Source organism: Streptopelia decaocto, assembly GCF_964273445.1.
Source record: "Streptopelia decaocto genome assembly, chromosome: 8".
NCBI lineage: Eukaryota > Metazoa > Chordata > Aves > Columbiformes > Columbidae > Streptopelia > Streptopelia decaocto.
The window spans coordinates 3,626,710-3,646,813 of record NC_138662.1 but is presented as its reverse complement, the minus strand read 5'-3'; the positions used below and the strand labels follow the sequence as shown (position 1 = coordinate 3,646,813).

Sequence of the window (20,104 nt, the reverse complement as noted above, 5' to 3'; positions counted from 1 at the left end):
CTGATGTGGGAAACTCTGTGGGAACATAACAAGTTTGAGGTCAGTCCTCTATTCGTTTTATTGCACTTGAGAACTGAGCATAAGTCTCTCAGCTGTCTAGAAAATATTATAATTAGTAGTCTATAGAATTAATTTTCACACTTTCTTTCGCTGACCATTAAATATATGGTGGATTTGGGTGTTTTTTTTTCCTACAAAGTAGAACAGTTTCCACTTGCGAGACTAAAATCACAGCGTTACACTCTGCGTGTTCAGGTTGAGACCTCAGCTGGGGAATCAAAGAGTATTTTCCCCCCACCGCTGGCCATTATTAACATTGCTGGCAGAAAGGAGCAGCAGGGAATGTGGAAAGCCCCCCTTTAGTAGCATCCTGGATTTAGGCTAAGCTAAAATTGCTGGGTAATTGCTGACAAATGGTGCGGTTTGACTGAGCAATGTAAAAACTAGGATGCTTATCTACCAGGCAGGTAATACTGAGAAAGGCAGCGCTGTGGGAAGAGGCCGTGCTGCCACTTTTCTGACACCGGCTGGATGAATGGGTGGGAAGTTAAACTATCAAAAAAGAAAAGAAAAAGAGTAGGTTTTTCCTTACTTCCCCAGATAGACTCACTATTTATCTTGCAGAATATATACGGGGTCAACAAATTTTATATTTAAGTTTAATAATAATATAGTTCTCCATTACTCAGTGCATATTTACAACTGAAAAAATGCATGTGAAGAAATGCAAATGGATGTAATGCTAACACTATACAAAAGTGACAAATTAATTACCAGTTGTTTTATACCAAATGTGTAGTTAAAAAAAAAAAAAAAAAAGAAAATTCAAGGTCTTAGTCCAACATCCAGAAATCTGGCATCTGTTCCGTAGTTTGTGAATAAATGGTGGTCATATTCCAAAATGGAAGATTTCCCTGAGAATGCTTGCTACGGGCCTCTTATAAAAATACCTTTTCAACTCAATTGTCTCTGCTTATCCCCATCACTGTGGTTAAGAGATGAGGAGGGAGTTGTTCCCAAAACAGACAAGTAATTTGCTGGAAATAGATTTTAGATCAACACGTTTGATTGCAAGGAGAAATCAAGCTGAGCTAGTGTGCTTTGTGCAACACAGGTCTATGTGCTCTGCAGAGACATGGTTAAAATCAGCAAACAATCATGCTTGGGAGCAGCTGAGGCATCCAGATGGTCTCAGTTTATCCCTCATTAAAACACATTTCAGTGTTCCAATCTTTAGATAAAGATAGGCTTGAATAGCTGTGGCAAGGCCCATATCCTAAAAGAAAGGTCATGAGCATTTAGACAGTTACAGAAAATACATCTGAAAGCAGTGTGGTGCCTTGGTTATATCCCAGTTTGCACACTCAACCCAGGCAGTCTGCAAACTGGGGAGTGTGTCCCTTGCCTGTTGGGCACTGCTCTAACAGGACATGGGGCTGAAGTTACTGACTGTTTGCTTTTCTGCAGGAATCAGGGCTCTCTGATTTCAATGACAGGTGGCTTGATAGGACTTCATGTTACTGGTTTCATTTCTTGCAGGTGAAAGCAGCACTACAGTATGTGATAAAAGTGAGTGCTGCAGCATGTGTCCTTTGTACTAATCATATTGACACTAGACCCAAGAGGGTGCTTGGGAGCAATTCTGTCTGTACCCTCTCCTTCTGCCGTTCCTTGCAGGAGGCAGCAGAAGCAAAGCAGCTGCAACAGTGCGGTCCCCGTGTCAGATGGCCACGGAGTGCCATGGTGCTCATCTCTGATCTTCCATCTTCCCTCATTTGCTGGGGAATTAATGAGGACCCCAGTTGTGCTGAAATTTGAGTATCTGCTGAAGGGCTTTGCTGGATGGGAGTCTATGTATCTTGCAGCTAATTATGTCATTAATTAATCTATTATCTATTGATGACTGGCAAGAGAATTGCTAAGAATAATTCAGAACCTACGTGAAAAATTCTTTAAGTATTTATTTCCTCTATTTTGATAACTCCTTATTACTGCTGTGTAGCCATGAGAAATCCTTGCATAGAGTTACGGTTAAGGAGTTCTTAGAGAAATTTCCTATTTCTCACTTGTTCTCTTGATTTCTTTTTTTTTCCCCATATATGCAGCTGACTAATATAGTTAAGAGATGCAGAGTGGGAAGATTAATCTCTCTTCCCCCTTGCAGCTCCTAAAGAAGCTACAGCTTTGTAGTTTCAAGAGAGAACATTTTATTTTTAAGTTGCTATTAATAGAACAGAAAATTAAAAGCTCATCATAGTTAGGATGAGATCCCGATTGCACTTGACAAGGAAGAAGATATTTAATAAAAGTACCAGGCATGATGATGGCTTTAAAATAAATCTGTGTGTTAATAGCTAAATTATGAGGCGATAATCTGATGGTCTATTTAAAAATGAGTTTATAGGAGGATTTTTAGGCTGACCGCCTAGATCATGTATGGTTGTTAGTATGTCCTGTCCTACTGCTTATATTTTTTGGCTAATTGTATGATTTCAAGGTTGGGCAGCAACATTCGACATAGCTGTGATCACTTTTTATCCATCAATTGATGTCTGCTGCTGTTTTATCAGCTTATTTTTCTGAGCCACCAGCTAGGATAATGTGCTTGAGGGAAAATTATACCCTACATCAGTGGTTTTGTTACAGCATGTTGTACATTATTGGTAATTTGAATGCACCCAGATAAAAATAGAAAGGTTAAGTAGTTTTCCAAATGTTGCTGCTGTGAAGCAGAAAAAGAGTAGTGTCTGTACCATATACATTTTTGAGGGAAGAGGGATTATTTTTTTTTCTCCCTTTCAAAAATGCTTGCTAAAATTAATGCTTTCCTTAAAGCTAAATGTAGATAACAGTTTGCTTTTGAGATTTCTCTTCCCAAACTATTTTGAGTCTTTCTGATGAATTTTTAGGATTAGTGAGCCTGGTAAGTGTCAGCTTTTGTATTGATATGCATGTCCAGAAAGTGCCTTTCCATGGGACAGGTAGTGTGGGGTTTTGCCAATTAGGAGCTGCAATCAGATGGGGATGATTGTCGTTTGCAACCAGCTCCTCACTCTGTCAGCTCTGATGCGGTAGGTTTCGTTTGCTCTTTATTTTTGTTTCAGTGATGTTAAATGTTTCTGTTCTTTCTCAGATTTTTCAGTAGAAAGGAGCAGTGCCGTTTTTGTGGCTGGTATGCAGTGCATATCAATGATTTCTGTAAAACTGTAGTGTGTGATTTTGTTTCTGAAACATCTTCATGATTTTCTCTATATGAGGATAATCTGTGCAGAGAGCATCTTGCAAAAAATTTATACGTTGATAGAGTTGACTGATATACATATACTTTTAATCCTTTGTGAATGTCCTATTTAAAATCGCTGCAGAACATGACTGTATGTCTTTCAGCTAATGCCCACTGAGATTTAAAACCTCCTTTTTGGCTGCTCTCTTTCTTAAGAGTGACCTTGGCTGACAGTTTCCATTGTACAACTGAGTCCTGCGGGGCGTTTTTTTTTCCTCTCTTATCCTTTCACATGGATTTACGTGGTGCTGATTTATCTCTCCAGTAGCTCTGCTTCTATTTCACTGCGGTTAAGATGTTTGGCGTTATAAATCACTGTGGAGAACATATGTTTAGATTTGATTTTCTTATAGATCAAAAATTTCTTGGTAGATGTTTGATTCTGTCTTCTACGGATGCTTCCCTTTCTTCTCCCTGATTAAAGAGAACAATAAACACATGCGGTTTGCATGGCAGGTGATAGAAATGAGCCAGTTAACAACCTGCCCTGCGAGCGAGGAGAGAGGTGGGGGACAGAGCAGGTGGTTGTTCACTCTCTTCCAGCTCCATTGTCTGTGCTCTTGAAAACCTGGTAATTGTCGTTTTAATCGCAGTATATTGTTCTAACTTTGCGTTACCTGCAACATCTGCGCATGGTGAAGGCTGAGGACATTTGCATTTGAAGCTGGAATTCAAAGCTACAAAGTTTGGATCTCTGTTCAGTAGCAGACAGGTAATCTCACCTTTTTAAACAGAAATTTTATAAAGTTGGGCATTTTGCTGGGACTGCAAAAATTATTTGTGTGGATTTTTAAAAATAAATGGCTTTGAAGAAAGATAGCTGTTGTTTGCTGCATAAAATTTCCATAAAATGTAGCAAAGCTAAAGAATTTTTTTCTCTAACTGTTGTTTGCATAATTATGCACTGAGTTCAGTGGCATAAAGGAGATTTAAACTGATGTGAAGCTTTATAGTAACTTAATTCTAATATGTATGTTGGTGGTGTTAAAATACTGGTAGCTTCATTTTTCAGTAATTTACAGCCTCTTAATGTTTGATTTTAAATTAGTTATACTTTCCCAGGCTGCCTTTGAATTCTGAGATGTATGTGAGTATGTTTAAGCATGCAGCATGGGTTTTATATAGTTAGTTAATTCATCTCAAGAGGTAGGTAAGGCAGTTATGTGATTTATTTTCAAATAATTCCTCATGGAACTTAGTGGTATTAACAAAACAGAATAAAGAATGCAATGGTATTTTTGGCATTGTAGTAGGAATCGCCTTTTTTTTTTAAATAGTGGGAATTGATCTGGTGAGTCAGAGGGAAGTGAAAAACTCTTACTGAAAATCAAGATGATGAAGCTCAGGCTCTGGCCAGCGTGGAACGGGCATTTTCTCCTCTGCAGAGGAGCGGGGGTTACTTGGTGCTGGGAGATGAATGGTGATGGAGCGATGTGCAAAACGGGCGTCTGACGTCAGGAGATACAGAGGGTGCTCTGGGTACGTGGGGAAACTAGAGACAGAGAAGTACAGGATTCTGCTCTTGGCTGTGGGTGTGAGGAGCCGCCACAAAGCTGTATGGATTGCTTACCTGGAGGTGGCTGATGGAACCCAAGAGGGAGCAGGATGAATTAAAGAACAACCTGAGCTGAAGAGAGAAGCTTTTATAAAACTCGTGCGGATTTTACAGGTCTGCGTGGTGCTGCTGGGAAGCAGCGATGTCATGTTTGAGAGATTTCCAGTCGGAGCAGAGCGCTTGCTCTATCTGTGACTGGCACCTGCTGGATCGATGTGTCCTGCTCAGTGGGGGGTGTTGTCTGAGAATAGCTATTTGCTTAAAAATCCTTCATAACAAAATTAAAAGATTCAGGATGGCTGCTGTCCTTGCACTGTGCATAACCATTTTGTGATTCTATCCAGGCAAAGTGAAAATGGTCTCTTGCCTTGTAACATGCAGGCAACAACAACAACAAAATCCGTCTTTGATCATCCTTATAGCACCAAACGCAGCTGTTAATTATAATTTGGTCTCTTTGCTCTCATTTTAGAGAACTGCACCCCATCTCAAGAACAAAATAGCTTAATCTGATGTAGAAATTCTGGTTTGGCTTTAAAGAAAATAAAAAAAGTTCTTACTGTTAAAAGGAAAACATTTCTTTGCAGAAAAATAGATTACAGCATGCAGTTTTCTTTTACAGCCATTATAGGAGTAGTGTATATGAATAATGTGTGTATTACAATTCTGCTCATATATATTTCTATTCACTCATTAACAATTTTGTTTTGTTTTAACAACCATATGATTTTCTTTCATATTTTGTGTTCTTCTGGTTTCATTTTTCTGCTTATAGTTGTTTTGCATGGAAGCTGGATTTTCTGAATCTCATTAACAACAAACGGTACTGCACTAAAAGCTTCAATATTAGTTTCATTGGCTTTATATCTTTAATAAGATGCCCCTGATAACGCAACCAAGGGGGCAGAAGAGCGGGCTGCAAGGGGAAAATTGTTTAGGGTGCTGGGGTTTTGGGTGGGTTTTTGCTTGTTTTCTGTCCCAGCTGTTTCTCGTGGAGCTCTGTATCGTGCTCCAGCATTTCAGCTGCTGAACAGTCCCGTGCCAACTGCTGGCCGACAGCAGCGATGTCCGACTCCAGCTGCCGCTGTGTGTTCCTGTACTCCCCACTGCCTGCCCCTCTTGCTACTGAAGGATTTTTTTTTCCTCGACTAACCTCTGCTTTCAGTTTCGAGCTTCTTGTAGGTAAAAGACAGTATTGTATGTACAAGACTGAAACAGCCTATTTTTGGCTAAATACGGTGCTCTGATTCCATTTTGGTATGGCCATGCTGTGGCTCTTCTGTCTTTTGGATAAAGGTCTGTTAATATGCTCTCATTTTCTTGTTTTAAAGAGTGACATGGCCAACAGTAAACTGGTCCTTTTTTACTGCTGATGTTTGGTTGATTTATGTAGAGTCATTGAGTAATTTTGGTTGGAATATGGCCTCGAGATCATCAAGTACCACCATAACCTCACTCTGGCACTAAACCATGTCCTCAAGAACGTGATCTGTACTGTTCCGTGACCTTCCCCAGCACTGAGGTCAGATTGACAGGCCTGTAATTCCTGGATCTTCCTGCCAGCCCTTCTTGTAGATGGGCATCACATTTGCCAACTTCCAGTCAACTCGGTCGTCCCCAGTTAGCCAGACTGCTGGTAAATAATTAAAAGTGGCTTGGTGAGCACCTGATATATGATAGATGCTGGTGTGATAGTTGCTGATATGATAGATGCTGGCAGAAGAACAGAAAAACCAGCATAGCAGGTCCATTGTTCAGTGGGGAGGGTGGGTGTTCTTTTCTCTGGATGGTTTCCTTTGGGTTGCCATGTAGAATTTTGTATTCCTTTCTTCGGGGTGTGTGTCTACTCTGGTCATACTGTAGTAGTTTGGAACTAGATGTTAAAATAAGAAAGGTCTTTTATATGAAAAATGTTTGGATTTAATCTTGTCTGTAAATCGTATGCATTGCAAAGTAGTTCTAGAAGAAACTATTCCTTTCAAGAAGCACTAACTTTCATCAGGTACAAAGCCCATTGGCCTGTATACCGTGTTTGCTGACATAGGTTCAGTTTTTATTCTGGTCTCATCAGTGCAATTTGAGCTGCTGTACAGAAATGCCAGTTGACCAAGCAAGATTCGGTTTGGGCCAAACCTGCAGAGTTCAGAACAGGACACAACCCAGCACGTGTTGCGGCAGCCGACCAGTGATAGATTTCCTCAGTTTTTATTCTGTTATCCTATAGATCCATACTATGATAAACGTGATACCTGTCAACTTTTTAGTAAAAGTAATCCATCAGAAGTGTATTTCACGTTAGTGAGCGCTCTTCCTCTGTGCTTCATTGGAAGTACAGATTTGCTCTTCTTGATTGCATCTATAGCAGGAAAAGGCCTCCATTTATCTGCAGCTTCTTTAAAAAATAATATAATTCTCCTCTCCTTTGAGTATTTGAAACTACTGTTATGACAAAATTCTAACCAGTACTGGAAATATTTCTGCTTACTGTATAAGAACTCTCAGAACAATGAGCGGGTTGATGCAGCCCGAGGTAGATGTTGGTCGGGCAGATGTGCACTGGCAGATGAATGGCGCGATGCGCTTTCAGAGCTTGGTGTTCCCAAATTTACAGGTTAAAGAAGGGTTGCAGGTAAAAATTGTAGCTTATTGATTAAAAGGCTGATAGATGGGTCAGACATAGATAAGATTTGCTTCATTATTCTCAGATTTTAAGATTAAAAGTTTCTGTAAAGCATTGTTAAAAACATCTGAGAAAGGAAGATAAAATGAGGTTAAGATATGTGTATTTATGAGAAGAAATGGCAGATTCTACCATAGCATTAAAATTTTGGGTTAATCTTGAAGTTTGAAGATTATTTAGAGAGGTCAGTTAATATTTCTATAATGAAATTTTTAGTAATGGACTAGGTGAAGGAAAAAAAGAAAAAAAGAAGCCAAACTCAGTGTCCCTTCTGAACAGAGACTGAAAAAGATATCCAAAATTTTTGGTGGTGTGGGGTAGAGTGAGACTGTCAGCTGCATTTAATCTGTCTCTATCAGGCTGAAGATCCTGTATGTTGTAAGGAGCTAGATAACCTATTTCCTTTAAGATGTTCTGGAGAATTTGGTGATTAAAATGAGATAGAATCAGATACCAGGCACATAGACTGTAAAAGCACAGATTTCTCAAAATCCCTTGAAATTGCGTGCTTCAAACTGCCATCTTCTCAGTGGCAAAGGTCATGTTGTAATTCAAATTCTAGATTTAAGAAGTCTGGTGATATGTAAAATGCATGAATGAAGGACAAATGTAGAATGCGCTGTCTTTTTAGTGTTTGTTTCAGTAATTTGCTTTCAGTGAAGCAAAGAAAACATCTGAATTGGAGTCTGAGTTTGGGCTTTTTTTTTTTTTTTTTTAATTATTTAAAAAGATTTTTCATCCTTATCCTGCAGTTTGATATTGTAATGGACTTTAGCACAGCATTAGGTTTTGGCGGGAAAAAGAAAAAAGGGCACTTCAGCCCAATTGAGGAAATGTTTAAAATTTTGTCCTGAAGACCATGCAGATGAGCTTATACCTGATCAGGAGATCTCTCTGCGTCCCTGGATAAAACCTCTTCTGTGTGTTTTCTGCCAAAGAAAAGCTCCACCTGCCTCCCCCAGCTCTGCAACTGATGTGATAATCTATGCTGGACCCTGGCTCTGTGCTGGGATATGTTCCTCACCTGAGCAGCTATTACTTTTACAACATTTAACTGAGATTTTCTTTTTTTATTTTCCCTAAACGTACTTTATTTAATGATATCTGATGTCTGAATATCCTTAGCTTTTTTCCAGATGTGTTTTCAGTTACATTGATAACATAGTTTGGAAGTTGGCCTTCCTTGGAACAACTGTGCTGTGGTAATCGCTCCAGAAAATCAATGCAACTACCCGTGAAACCGTGAATTTCCTAAACCTTATATAGGTGTAGAACGGGTCTTTGTTTGGTGCCAGAAGTACAACCCCAAAGAGTAAGAATATGTATTGTGTGGGAAGGCAGTGGATAAAAGAAATCCAATAACTGCTTTTCAGTGTTCAGTTTAGAGTAGTGGGAGAATAAATAGCTAATGAAAAATAACCTTTCATTTTATCACTGAAAGCAAAACAAAATAAATTCACGTTAGTACCAGCAAGAAATGAGAGAGGGCTCTTAAAACTTGTGGCTAGTACAGACTTTATGAGAGAAATGTCTTTGCCTGGGAGGTGAGTTGCTGGGCAGCAGCTGAGGTGCCGTGTGGGACTGTGGGCACGGAGGCCCAGCCGAGGCGGGAACGCTTCGTACCACAGACGAGCGCTCAGTGATGAGCCATAATAAACATGATGCGGTGTCTTATTGCAGTCTGTCTGCTAACAGCATTCATAGAGAGTGAAATTGTGGCGTCGGAGAAGGTAGGATTTCATCTGCAGGACGTGATCCAGTCCCCTAGAAGTCATGATAGAGTCATTTCGTTGGCTGTAGTGGGACTGAATTGATTCCTTTAATAGTATTTTTGTTCCTGTCAGGAGTTCGTTTGGCTTTGCTGTAACCATTTACATGAGTAATGGTGGAAAATGAGCTCTGTATCAAATCATAGACTGAATAACTGTCCACTGTAACAGGGCACTGGAGGCAGGTTTATTTCACAATTGTTTTAAGTTTCCTTTACTGCTACAGCATGGAAAAAAAAAATCAGCAAATTTGTGGAAAAGTTTGATTCTGTTTGTTAGAAGTCCTATGTAAATAGGCTTATTTTATAAGGGAAATTAATAGTATTTTGTGCCCCTCTAATAAAGATTCATTTTGTGACAGTGCCTTTTTTGCCTTCAGATAATCAACAGTATCTTAGAGGAGGCATGGAATAATTTTTCTTTAGCCTACCTGATAGCAAAACTGGTTCAAGCAGTCCAGGCTGCCTTAGCTGTGCATTCGTACTGACAGGACTGAAACAGTTGTTGCTTTAGGGACTATCATAGTTGTCTGTGATTTTAAAAAACAAAACCCCACAACTTTTAATTTTGTAATATTTTTAAAATAATACCTTAACTTGATTGTCTTTATGTCATCATATGATCAGGGAAAATATATTTCTCTCTTAGAACAACAGCTGAAGGAAGCATCGTAGATGAAATTCTGTTATTGTGTACGAAAGTCTCATTCTTGTGTGCTCATCATGAATGAATTATGTCCAATTTACCTTAATGCAACTTGATATTCAGTAAGAAATGTAGTGACGAAGTCAGGAATATTTTCAGTCAACATTGAGCTACGAAGTTCAGTTTCTCTTTTTTTAACTGTTCGGCTTCTTGGTATTAACCCAAAATTTCACACTTTTGAAGGTGCCAACCTGCTTTTATTCAAATGGTGTTTTTCCTTAGTTTCTTCGTCATCTTGTGCATTCCTGATAATTAAATTTCCCAGTCAGTGTTTGTTTTAAGAGAGTCTATGTTTGAGCATCTCACATCTGGTTGTCTTCACTGGCTGCTCAGCTACACAATCCTGTTCTCACTCTGGGCCACACAGATTATATTCACAAATGGATGGATGTTTTGTCTTTGACGTGAAAAGAACACGAAATTGTAAAAGGTGGCACAACTGGGCCACACTTGACTTTGCTCATCTGGAGACTTCTACAGAGCCGGTTATGGTTTTCTTTCTCAACTGTTTTTACCTTGCAAAGGGCTGCCACGAGTTTTTCATCCTTTGCAATATGTTGTCAGCCTGTTGCCGCCCGCGCCTGCCATCAGAACTTGAGGAATTGTGTTCTCAAAAAAAACCTTCTCAGATGATTTCACTCAGACTCAAGGGAAAATTCCCTTAAATTTGCTTCCAGTCCTGTTTTATTGAGCACTGGTATCTCTAATGCCATTAATATGGATAAATCTGGTTAAATACCTACTACTCACTAAAATGTGACTCTTCCAGTGCTGTTTCCCCCCTTAATTTGGGTGTTCTCTATAGGTCCCAGTGGACCAGCTAGCATTATATCCACAGCCAAGTAATAATCCGAGTGGGACAGTAATGCCGCATACAGAAGAGTGGCACTGCTAATTTCCTTAGGTTAATTTGGGGGCACCAGATCTGCATGCCTTCCGCCCAGGTGCAAGATGAGAGAATAATAATGGGGCTTTGCTGTCTCTGCCCTGGCTGAGCTCTGCCAGGACATTAAGAAGCGATTACCTTTTCATCCTTCTTCCTGTACTGCAAGCAGTTCCTTCATCATCAGATTTTGAGACCAGAGCTAGCATAATCTTAGATGACTATTTAGAGAAAGCAGTCAAGTTATTAATATATTCTCCCCCCTTTTTTTTTTTTATTTTGCGTTGTCATGAATCCATTATTTGTCCAGGCCTTTCAGGACTGTAAAATACAGGTCTTGCAATTCTGAACTGGTAAAATCCTGTTTGTTACCTTGCTACTGATTTTTCAGCCAGTAGAAGTACAAATGAAATCAAATGTCTGAATACTTGGTAAGATATCTACTGAGAAATCATTGTAACGCACTGTGGAAATATTTACAAGCTTCCAAGATGAGACTTTTCCTGATTAGGGAAATCAAAGAATAGTTTTCCCAGCAGGCCTGCAGTTAGCTTATCCAAATTGCTTCTGTTTTGTTTGGCATACGTTTCCTTCAAGGAGCTAGAAGATGAAAAATATTTGACTTGGGCTCTACAGGAATGGAAGTCTGTTCCCCAAGACACAGCTACTCTGGAAGAAAAAGAACAAGCAACAAATAATGTGAATATGTAATGTGTTTGTACAACAAAAATCTGTGACTTCTTTGGCAAACAAAATCCCAGACCAAGATGAAGACTTATGTTCTGGCTTTTTAGTGAGAAAAATAAGGACAGTGTTTTACTCAGGTTTTCTAGCATGTGAAATATTTTCCTACCTGCAGTGAATCCAGATGGGCTATTATTTTGTCTTTTTGTCCACAGCATACTGTTGTTTTCAAACTGCACCTTGTGAAATTTTTTACCCAAATTTCTTGTTTGTATAGCTTGCTTCAGAAGCATTGCTGAGAATAAATAAAAAGAAATAACCTTTATTAAAAGCTGCCACTTTTGTCTGGAAGAACAGTGTAACATTGTGTGTGAAATTAGGTTTTCAGTTACGAGAGATTTTTATTTCTCTGTTGCTGACCATGTCTGTGGAAGACTGGTTTCCCTACAGATTGTCCTAGGGAATAGTGAGACCAAAGATACATAATTGAGGAGGAGGTGATGGTGTGCTAGAATGGTGTCAAAAGCTGGTCTTCAGCATTTGAGGGTGGTGGCTCCTTGTGCCCTGGGAGGCATTTGGTTACAAATTAAACACTTTGATGCACACAGTAGATGATGGTCTTTGGATTGAAAGAGATCCAGTGAACCTTGAGTTGAGAAGTTTTGGCCTGGGCGCCCTGAGGGGGACCCATTGCTCCTCTTACAAGAAAGGGGGAAGTCCTTGATCTCTCTGGCTAGTTCCTACCCCTGCGCAATGCACCTTCTGCTGCTGGACCTCGTGGCTTGCCCAACCCCGTTCCCTTTGCCTGCTGGAGATGTTATTCCCCGTGGATCTCAGACCGTAGTGGTGGGATTGGTTTAAAATGCCATCGGATATCTTTTGTCAGCTAGTTATGCAGACTTGCCCTATGACCAGTGGAAGCAGGTACCCCTAGCTTGAAATTCAGGTCACCTGATTTAGACATCCGTGATAGAGATCAGTCCTGTGCCTGTTTCTCTTCAGAGAGTGTCTGGATCTGCAGCTCCTGTGAGACCAGAGAGCAGCTGTGTTGTGGATCAAGGCAGAGCTGAATGGAATCCTCAATAATGTCAGTCATCCATTTTGATTTGAAACGGGACGATTATCTCCTGCTTTTTATTTTTTTTTAAATCAGGGTTTCTTGGTAGTTGACCTATCTTGGAAATATCAGTGATTTGGTTTATTTTGTAAAATAATCTCTCTAACCTGGTTCCCCCACCCCCCCCAAAAAAAAAAAAAAAAAAACAACCACCAGCAAACAACCCCCCCCACCCAAACCTAGTGCAATTACTTGTAGAGGAGACTACATTTCACCCACTTCTAGTAATTTGGTTTGTTTTGGAGATGGAAAGCCTGTAACCTGACTGATGGGACAATATTGCCATATGCCAGTCTCAAGTTTTCTATTCCTCAGCTCTTTTAAAAGGAATATTAACCACTTGGGAAGAGTGAGGTGGTCAGTCATGCTGACCTGGTATCCTCTCTGGCAAGGTTCCTGGACTTTTCATAAAAGAGATTCAGAGATGGAATGAAGCCTGCATATCTTGTTCCATGGGGTTGGAGAGATGCCTTATCAGTGGATAATGTTAGTTGTGCTTTTTACTTGCTATATTTTACCATCTGCCTTTCAGAAAGGTGAGATGGTGTTTTCCTGGTGCTGTAACATTAGGTGAATCATGAAGAGCACAAACTCTGAGTCATTTGATTTTAAAGCACTGAGGGAAGTGTAAACTTCATATTTGATATTTATTGATTAACATTTAATTGAAGGTGAAATTAAAAATTAAGCAGGCAAGTGACTCAAACATGCTAAAAAGCACCAACACTGTCTTGCTGTGGCTGACAAATGACAATGAATTTCTAAGAAGAGAAGCAAATACATTAGTGTGTAGTGATGACACAGTGAGTCAAAAGAGATGCTTTGATTGAGCGTAGTGGACACATCCCACAGAAAAATAATGTAGGTAATGTCTTTGATACTGCGTTTAGTATCCTTTGCATCACTAGTGAAATCAGTAGATGGTTCTCCTCGGAAAACACTAATAGTTGTCTTTTCACTGTGGTGTTATGGAAAAGTTTAAGAACAATTTTATTTTATTAGAAGAATGTTTTAAAAGGCCTCAGGACCAGCAAAGCCCTGTAAATTCTCTGATAGGTGAGTGGTGTATTTTTTAACATCACGGCTGTTTTAGATACCCAGTGTTGAACAGCTTGAAGTTTACTTATCTTAGGAATAGATTCTTTTTTGCCCACTGGAAGTGAATAGCGTTCTGTCGTTTTATCTATTCATTATTATTAACGATGCCTCATTTTTCACAACATTTTTCTGGATATTCTTTTTCCTGATCACATCTGAATCTGCTTTTAGATGTGGCTGTCAGCAAAAGCTTGTCATAGATGGAACCACAAAGAGTCTGAAATGCTGATTTTTAGGAAGAGAGGGCATATTATCAGTGGAAGTGGTGATCTGGTGCCTCTTGGGATGAAATCTGTTTTACTGGACATTTGTGACATTTTTATCCTGCAATTTTTTCGAAAGAAGTTTACAGGCTGATGTTATTTCTATTCAGAATAGCTGTCCATCCTGTCTAAAAACAGATAAAGCAGTAAGTGGGTAAGGAATTATCTAGAAAAGAGTTGATACAGTGAATGCTGTCCAGCACACAAGCGTGGAAAGTTGCGTGGTGTTGACAGAGCAAAGTGTCTCCTTCTTGGCTATTGCTTGGCAAAGGAAGGCACTTTTTAATTACTACTTCTGCTTTCTCTTTATTGCTCACTGTAAGTGGCATTTTGTGCTGAAATTCTTCTCCTGTTGTGAAATTGAAAAGCAGTACGTGAAATCAAGGTTGGCAGAAGTTCTTAGCACTAGAATATGTCAGTAAGTAGGGCGGCTAGAAGCAGCATGTAGCGATTGACTGCTATTTTACAGTCTGTAATATTTTTTTTTCCTTCCCTCCACAGAAACCAAACTAATGTTGAGTTTTTATCTGTAAATGAGAAGGCCAATAGAGGTTCAGGAAGGTGCATTAGACAACTCCAAAGCAGATAAGGTCACTGCGGACAAAGAGGAATTAACACAGACAGCGGGCCTGAGCTTCCTCACGTGCAGAGCAATGGCAATGCCTTAAGATATCAGTAGAAATACCAAGCTTACATGTTATGTTGACTGTATGTGGGAAGGAGATTAGTATTGTCGCACAGCTATAAAAGTGGGACTTGAAACACTTTGAGATCCTCTTTATGTGTGTACCCATTTCCACTGCCTGTTGCTGTACCTAGACAGTTCAAAATATGCACTTTGCCAGGTTTGTCAATCATTAGGCTGATGGTATGCTCTTTTAAAGATCTTTTTTATTATGAGTAACTATTCTGAGACCACACACACTAGCCTGTATGAGGCAAAAAAGAAACCTTTACTATCTGTCAAAACTCTGGTTTCAGCAGTATTTAAACCAACATCATTAGAATATGGGGAGGGGAAACAGGTCTTAAAGGCTGGTTTTAGCAAGCAATCAGCTGTCTCCCCCCAAAAAGAAGGCGGCATGTATATATGTGTGTGTGTGTGTGTGTGTGTGTGCTGGCTCCATGCTGGCAGGTGTTGAGGTGTGTTGTGAAGCTGTGTGGGCTGTTCGCTCTCCGCAGGCAATGCCTGTGTGAGCTGTGGCTTGGGCTGGGCCAGCCAAGGCACTCGAGTGTTCTGTCTCTTTTCTGGGATGTGCTGACTTTCACAGAAGGCAAGGCTGCAAGATGTGATGTGTTTAATTGTATTCTGAATTTGTAATGGTGGCTTTAATTTTTCCCCCAGTTTTGTTGTCCTTGCACTGAAAACCAGTTTTGCTTTAACCCATTATGAAAACTAGTAGTGTTTAACTAATTTTTGTTACCTTGTAGCCTTTATGAGAGAGTCTTTGTTCTTGTCAGATGAAAGATTGATGTGGCTGTATGAACCAGCGCACATACTGGAGGTGCATCTAGCATGCTGGATCGCTTACTTATTAATATTCATGAGCCATCTCAATTAGCGGGTGCTCTGGGCACTTGATTAAAGTAAGCAACGCTGCTCTTGGTGCTTTAGCTGTAGAGAGTTTTATCTAAGAAAGAGCTGGTGTTATCCTTGCTGCCGATGCTCGCTCTGCCTACCTGCAGTGTTCTCCAGGACGTCTGCACAGGGTTTCTGCAGAGCTTTTCTTAAACGACAAGTCAAACTGTGTGATCGAGAGAATCAATTTGAAATCACCTTTGGTAAAGCGTTATTGCTCACTCTTGTAATGAGGCCTTTCTGTTTGTTCTCAAAGGTTCAGAGGAAGAAATGACCATGTAGATTCTACAGCTTGGGTGCAGCAGAATGGGAAGTGGTGAATGGAGTGGAGCTGGTCTGCAGCCTTGAGAGCAGCTGTTCTGCGGACCACTCGTCAGTCAGGGACACCTTGCATGCCAGAGGCATCCTCCACATTTGTCGCCGGGCACACGCTGGATTCTTTTTAATTTCTTAGGTTGGAATTCAAGATTCCTTCCATTTTTAAAGAGTTTTAAGATTGTATCAACAATAACGAGTGGAGCAATATAATCGGCAACCATGGGTGACATGACAAATAGCGATTTTTATTCCAAGAACCAAAGAAATGAGGCCAACCATGCAGGAGAGTTTGGGTGCACGCTGCAAGAACTGCGCTCCCTCATGGAACTTCGAGGAACAGAAGCAGTAGTAAAAATTAAAGAGACTTATGGGGAAACAGAGGGGCTCTGCAGACGTCTGAAAACATCACCAACAGAAGGTAAGTGTATTTCCCTTTAGTTGAATCAGGGGATTTTGCATAAGTTTCAAACCTGAACACAATTCTTATGGCACTGCCATTATTCCCAACAATAATAAACCAAAAGAAAAGTCTTCAGAGAAAGAAGATAAAAAATGTCTAGCTGGAGCTAAAGCTAGCATGAAAATGAGAGGTGCTGTTTATTCAACCAGCTAAATGCATTTATTTCTCCTTAAAAGGCAGACAAATAAATCAGCACCTGTTTTATTGGATTATAAAGAGTCTTTAACATGTATGCTCTTGGAGGTAAGAAGGTGCATACTAATTGCTTCAGGAGAATTTCTAGATCTTTAGACATCTTGAGAGTACAAAATGACTTTTTGAGATAAACCTTGTTACTTTGTAGATTGATTTGGAAAATACATAGTTGTGTTTACTAATCGTGACTTACTGTATTACCATAGAAAGTTTTGCTTAAATTGCCAACATGTGATTATCAATGTTTTTATTAGTTGGGCTTCTTTTGTATGTATAAACTCCTTGCTTTCTTATGTTAAATAATACCAATCATACCTTCTCCATATCTGTTCTTCTAAGTGGTTTTGGAGTTCTCTACCCAGTCATCAGTCATTAGTCTAGTTTTCAACACTCATCCCAAATATCTCCTCATAAAACTTTGACAATGGTGGGATGTTTCCCTCTCCTCACACAATTTTCCTCTTCACCAATTCTTTCTCTTTCAAAGCAGGTAAAATTTAATTCTAAGATTCTTTTTTCATCATTGTTTTTTCATTTCCAAGGAATATTAACACTTTTGGAAATTATTCAGTCTTTGAGCCTATAATATTTATTTTGTCTTGTAAAGGAGCCAAGATGTTAATTTTAAGTTTTCTTTTTCAAGAAGATAGAAGTTTTGGCTTTATTCCATTCTCTCCTTTCTTAAATTAATCATTTAGTTACCTCCTCTGTATAAATGCTTGGAAGTCTTGAATTATTGGTGTAAGCATAAACACGTCAATTGTACCATAACATAGTGTGATATTATAAATTGCACTAATTGAAGAGTCCCAAAGGAGCAGCTATCAATGCCTAGACTTCAAGTGAATTCTTCATGGTCCTACCCTTGATCGTATACAGTCTCAGTATTGTTTAAACATTATAAACTCTAAAGCTGTGAACAGTACCTTTTCAGCAAAGGATTATTAAGCTGTATTAAAACAAGCAGCAAACTCCAATAGTGCTTCAGCATTCCTGTGCAATCATGTATTCTAGAGTAACTAGTGGCAAACGGAACATTTTGTAATGGATCTTTCCCATTTACTAGTCTTGCCCAAATAGCTGATCCTTCCGACAGGACCTCTTTTCCTATCTGGAGATCGCTCCCAGTAGGAGTGCTGAGGAGAATGAGCCCCTGGCCCTTGTCTGGGGTTTCCAGCTGTCCGTCCGGCTTTCGGAGAGCAGCCTGGTAGCTGTTGCACACGAGAGAATCAGCTCCTCAGAGAATATGCAGCGATTCTGACATATCCATGACACATCTGGGGAATTCCAGACAGAAGTACAGGATCTCTACATTTACCTGACAAAATAAACACTGATTTATAAATATCCTCCCAGGGATTCAGCATCTTAAACATCCCTCTGCAGTTTATACAATGTCAAAGCTGAAGTCTCAGTCTGGGTGAGCCGAGATCACTTCGGTGACTTCAGTAAATTTTGCCAACTCATTCTGGTGGTTACCCGGTCAATGTGAACTTCAAAGGGAATGTTAATTGCATTATCTGTTCAATTTGTGACATCAGGGAAACTTAATTCCTCATATCGGAACAGAGCGTATGGTCCAGCTAGTGTGGCATGCTGACTCCAGCAGTAATCTATATCTGATACTTCAGATAAGGTAACTTTCCTCCGAGCCTGACGTGCGCTTCATCACTTGTGCATTAGGGAAAAACATTTCCAGCTTCAAATAGCAATCAACATAGCCTTGGAACGAAGGCTCTGCTGGATTTTAGTCTTAAATTAGATCACATGATAGGAATTCCCAGTCACACTAAGTTTTCAGCTTATTTGTAAGTGTTTTGCTTGGAAAAATAATTTCGGGAGAGAATCTCTCTGAAATATGTCAAACTCAGAAATTTACATTTGAGAGAAAGTTTCCATAAGAAAAAAATTTAAAGGCTTCTGTCAAACATAAGCATCAGTTTAGACTGAAGTCCCTAGCCATTGTTTTTCTTGTATCCAAGCTCAGCAAGTAAAGTTAAAATACAGTGAAGAGGATATTCTTGAAGACATGACTATTCTTAGAAGAAAGAAACATAAGAGTTTCGTACACGGAAATGAAATTATAATATTAAGTAGACGTGATTTACAAATAAAATATTGAGATGTGTAGCGGAGGATCCCTTGAAGTTTTATCTCTTGGTATTTGCAGCAAACTGTGGATTCCCCATGGGATAAGTTTATGAAATCCCATAATTTGCCACTATGCCTGAAAATCAGTTTTCCAACCAATCTCTTGTTTTGGTTAAGCACAGTTAAGTGAACTTCCACTATTGGAGTGCTGCACATTCTATACATTTTTATGCAGAATAAAAGACTAAGCATTGCTGCAGGGCACTTATTCTTTCAATAAAGCAAATAAAGTCTTGCTGAGCAAGAGTCCTAAGTATATATGAAAAAACAGCAAAAAGGTCTTGACTGTAGAATTTGTTTCTTCTCAGGCCTGTAAGCTCTTTCAAAATTTATTTTCATAAAGTCTTTGTCATATTGTTGGGTTATGGCTTAAGTAGTCACTGAAACTGAGGAAAAACATATCTTGGGAGCAGGCACATTATGTTATAGTAAAATGTGCTCTAATCTGAATCTACTGGCTTACTCGATATTTAGAAAATAAGTAGCAATTAGCTCAGAGTTTACTCAGCAATTCATTTCCCATGTTAATATTTGATGTACCACCTATGGATTGGTAGATTCAGTTACAGTGAAAATGCCTTTTTCAAGCTCTGTTTTTAAGTCCTGGGACTTCGCAAGGTAAGACTTTTTATGTGTAACTCCAATTTATTTACACTGTTGTGAAGATAACCGTATCAGTGTTTTCTGAACGCTGTATTAATTCAGTGCGGTGAATGTTGAGTAGAATAATATTTGCATGTGGAATGAATTCATAACGTTATTATGGATTACAAGGCTTCACTCTCTTCTTTCAATTTTCTTTGATCGCTTTTCTAACTATAGGTGCAGCGTGGATCACAGCTCCCAGTTATGCCTAAGGGTTTTCCTGCATTGAAGTGATTATATTGTAATGAAAAGCTACAATTTAAGCGCTCATAACAGGCACCTCCCCAAAATCTATGGAAATGCTTTATATGAAATATACAAATATGTGTCGCCTTGAATTTTCTCTAAAAATATTTCTATGGAGATTAGTTTCACTTTCGTTATTGCAGTAATACAGAAAATAAGCAGGATCTGGCTGTCATTTTGCAAACCAGCGCTGAATCCCCCACTGGGCAGAGATGTGATGACAGTTGTATAGTTTTCCATGCAATCTGAGTCTCTGAGGCCCACTCGAGCATTAGTGATACCTTATAAAGGACAGCTGGTAAAACGTGATGAGTTAGTTGGATGAATACCAAATGAGACTGGAATCCACTATTTCCAATGCTTAGCTGTACTTCACCCACAAATTAGCCTAGTATTCACCAATTTACAGTATGTACAGAATGTACAGTATGTACATTCCCTTAATTTAACAAAAATGTTTATTCCTCATAAGA

At 39.3% G+C, this 20,104-nt stretch overlaps 1 protein-coding gene across 1 annotated transcript in view; it reads left to right on the top strand.

Annotated features, from left to right (window-relative positions):
• Positions 1 to 20,104, top strand: part of ATP2B2 (ATPase plasma membrane Ca2+ transporting 2) — a 260,605-nt gene that overhangs the window by 76,155 nt on the left and 164,346 nt on the right. Inside the window, exon 2 of the mRNA XM_082060191.1 lies at positions 15,873 to 16,352. Within this exon, the coding sequence (XP_081916317.1) occupies positions 16,154 to 16,352 (199 nt within the window). The 5' untranslated portion in view covers positions 15,873 to 16,153. The remainder of the gene's footprint in view (positions 1 to 15,872; positions 16,353 to 20,104) is intronic.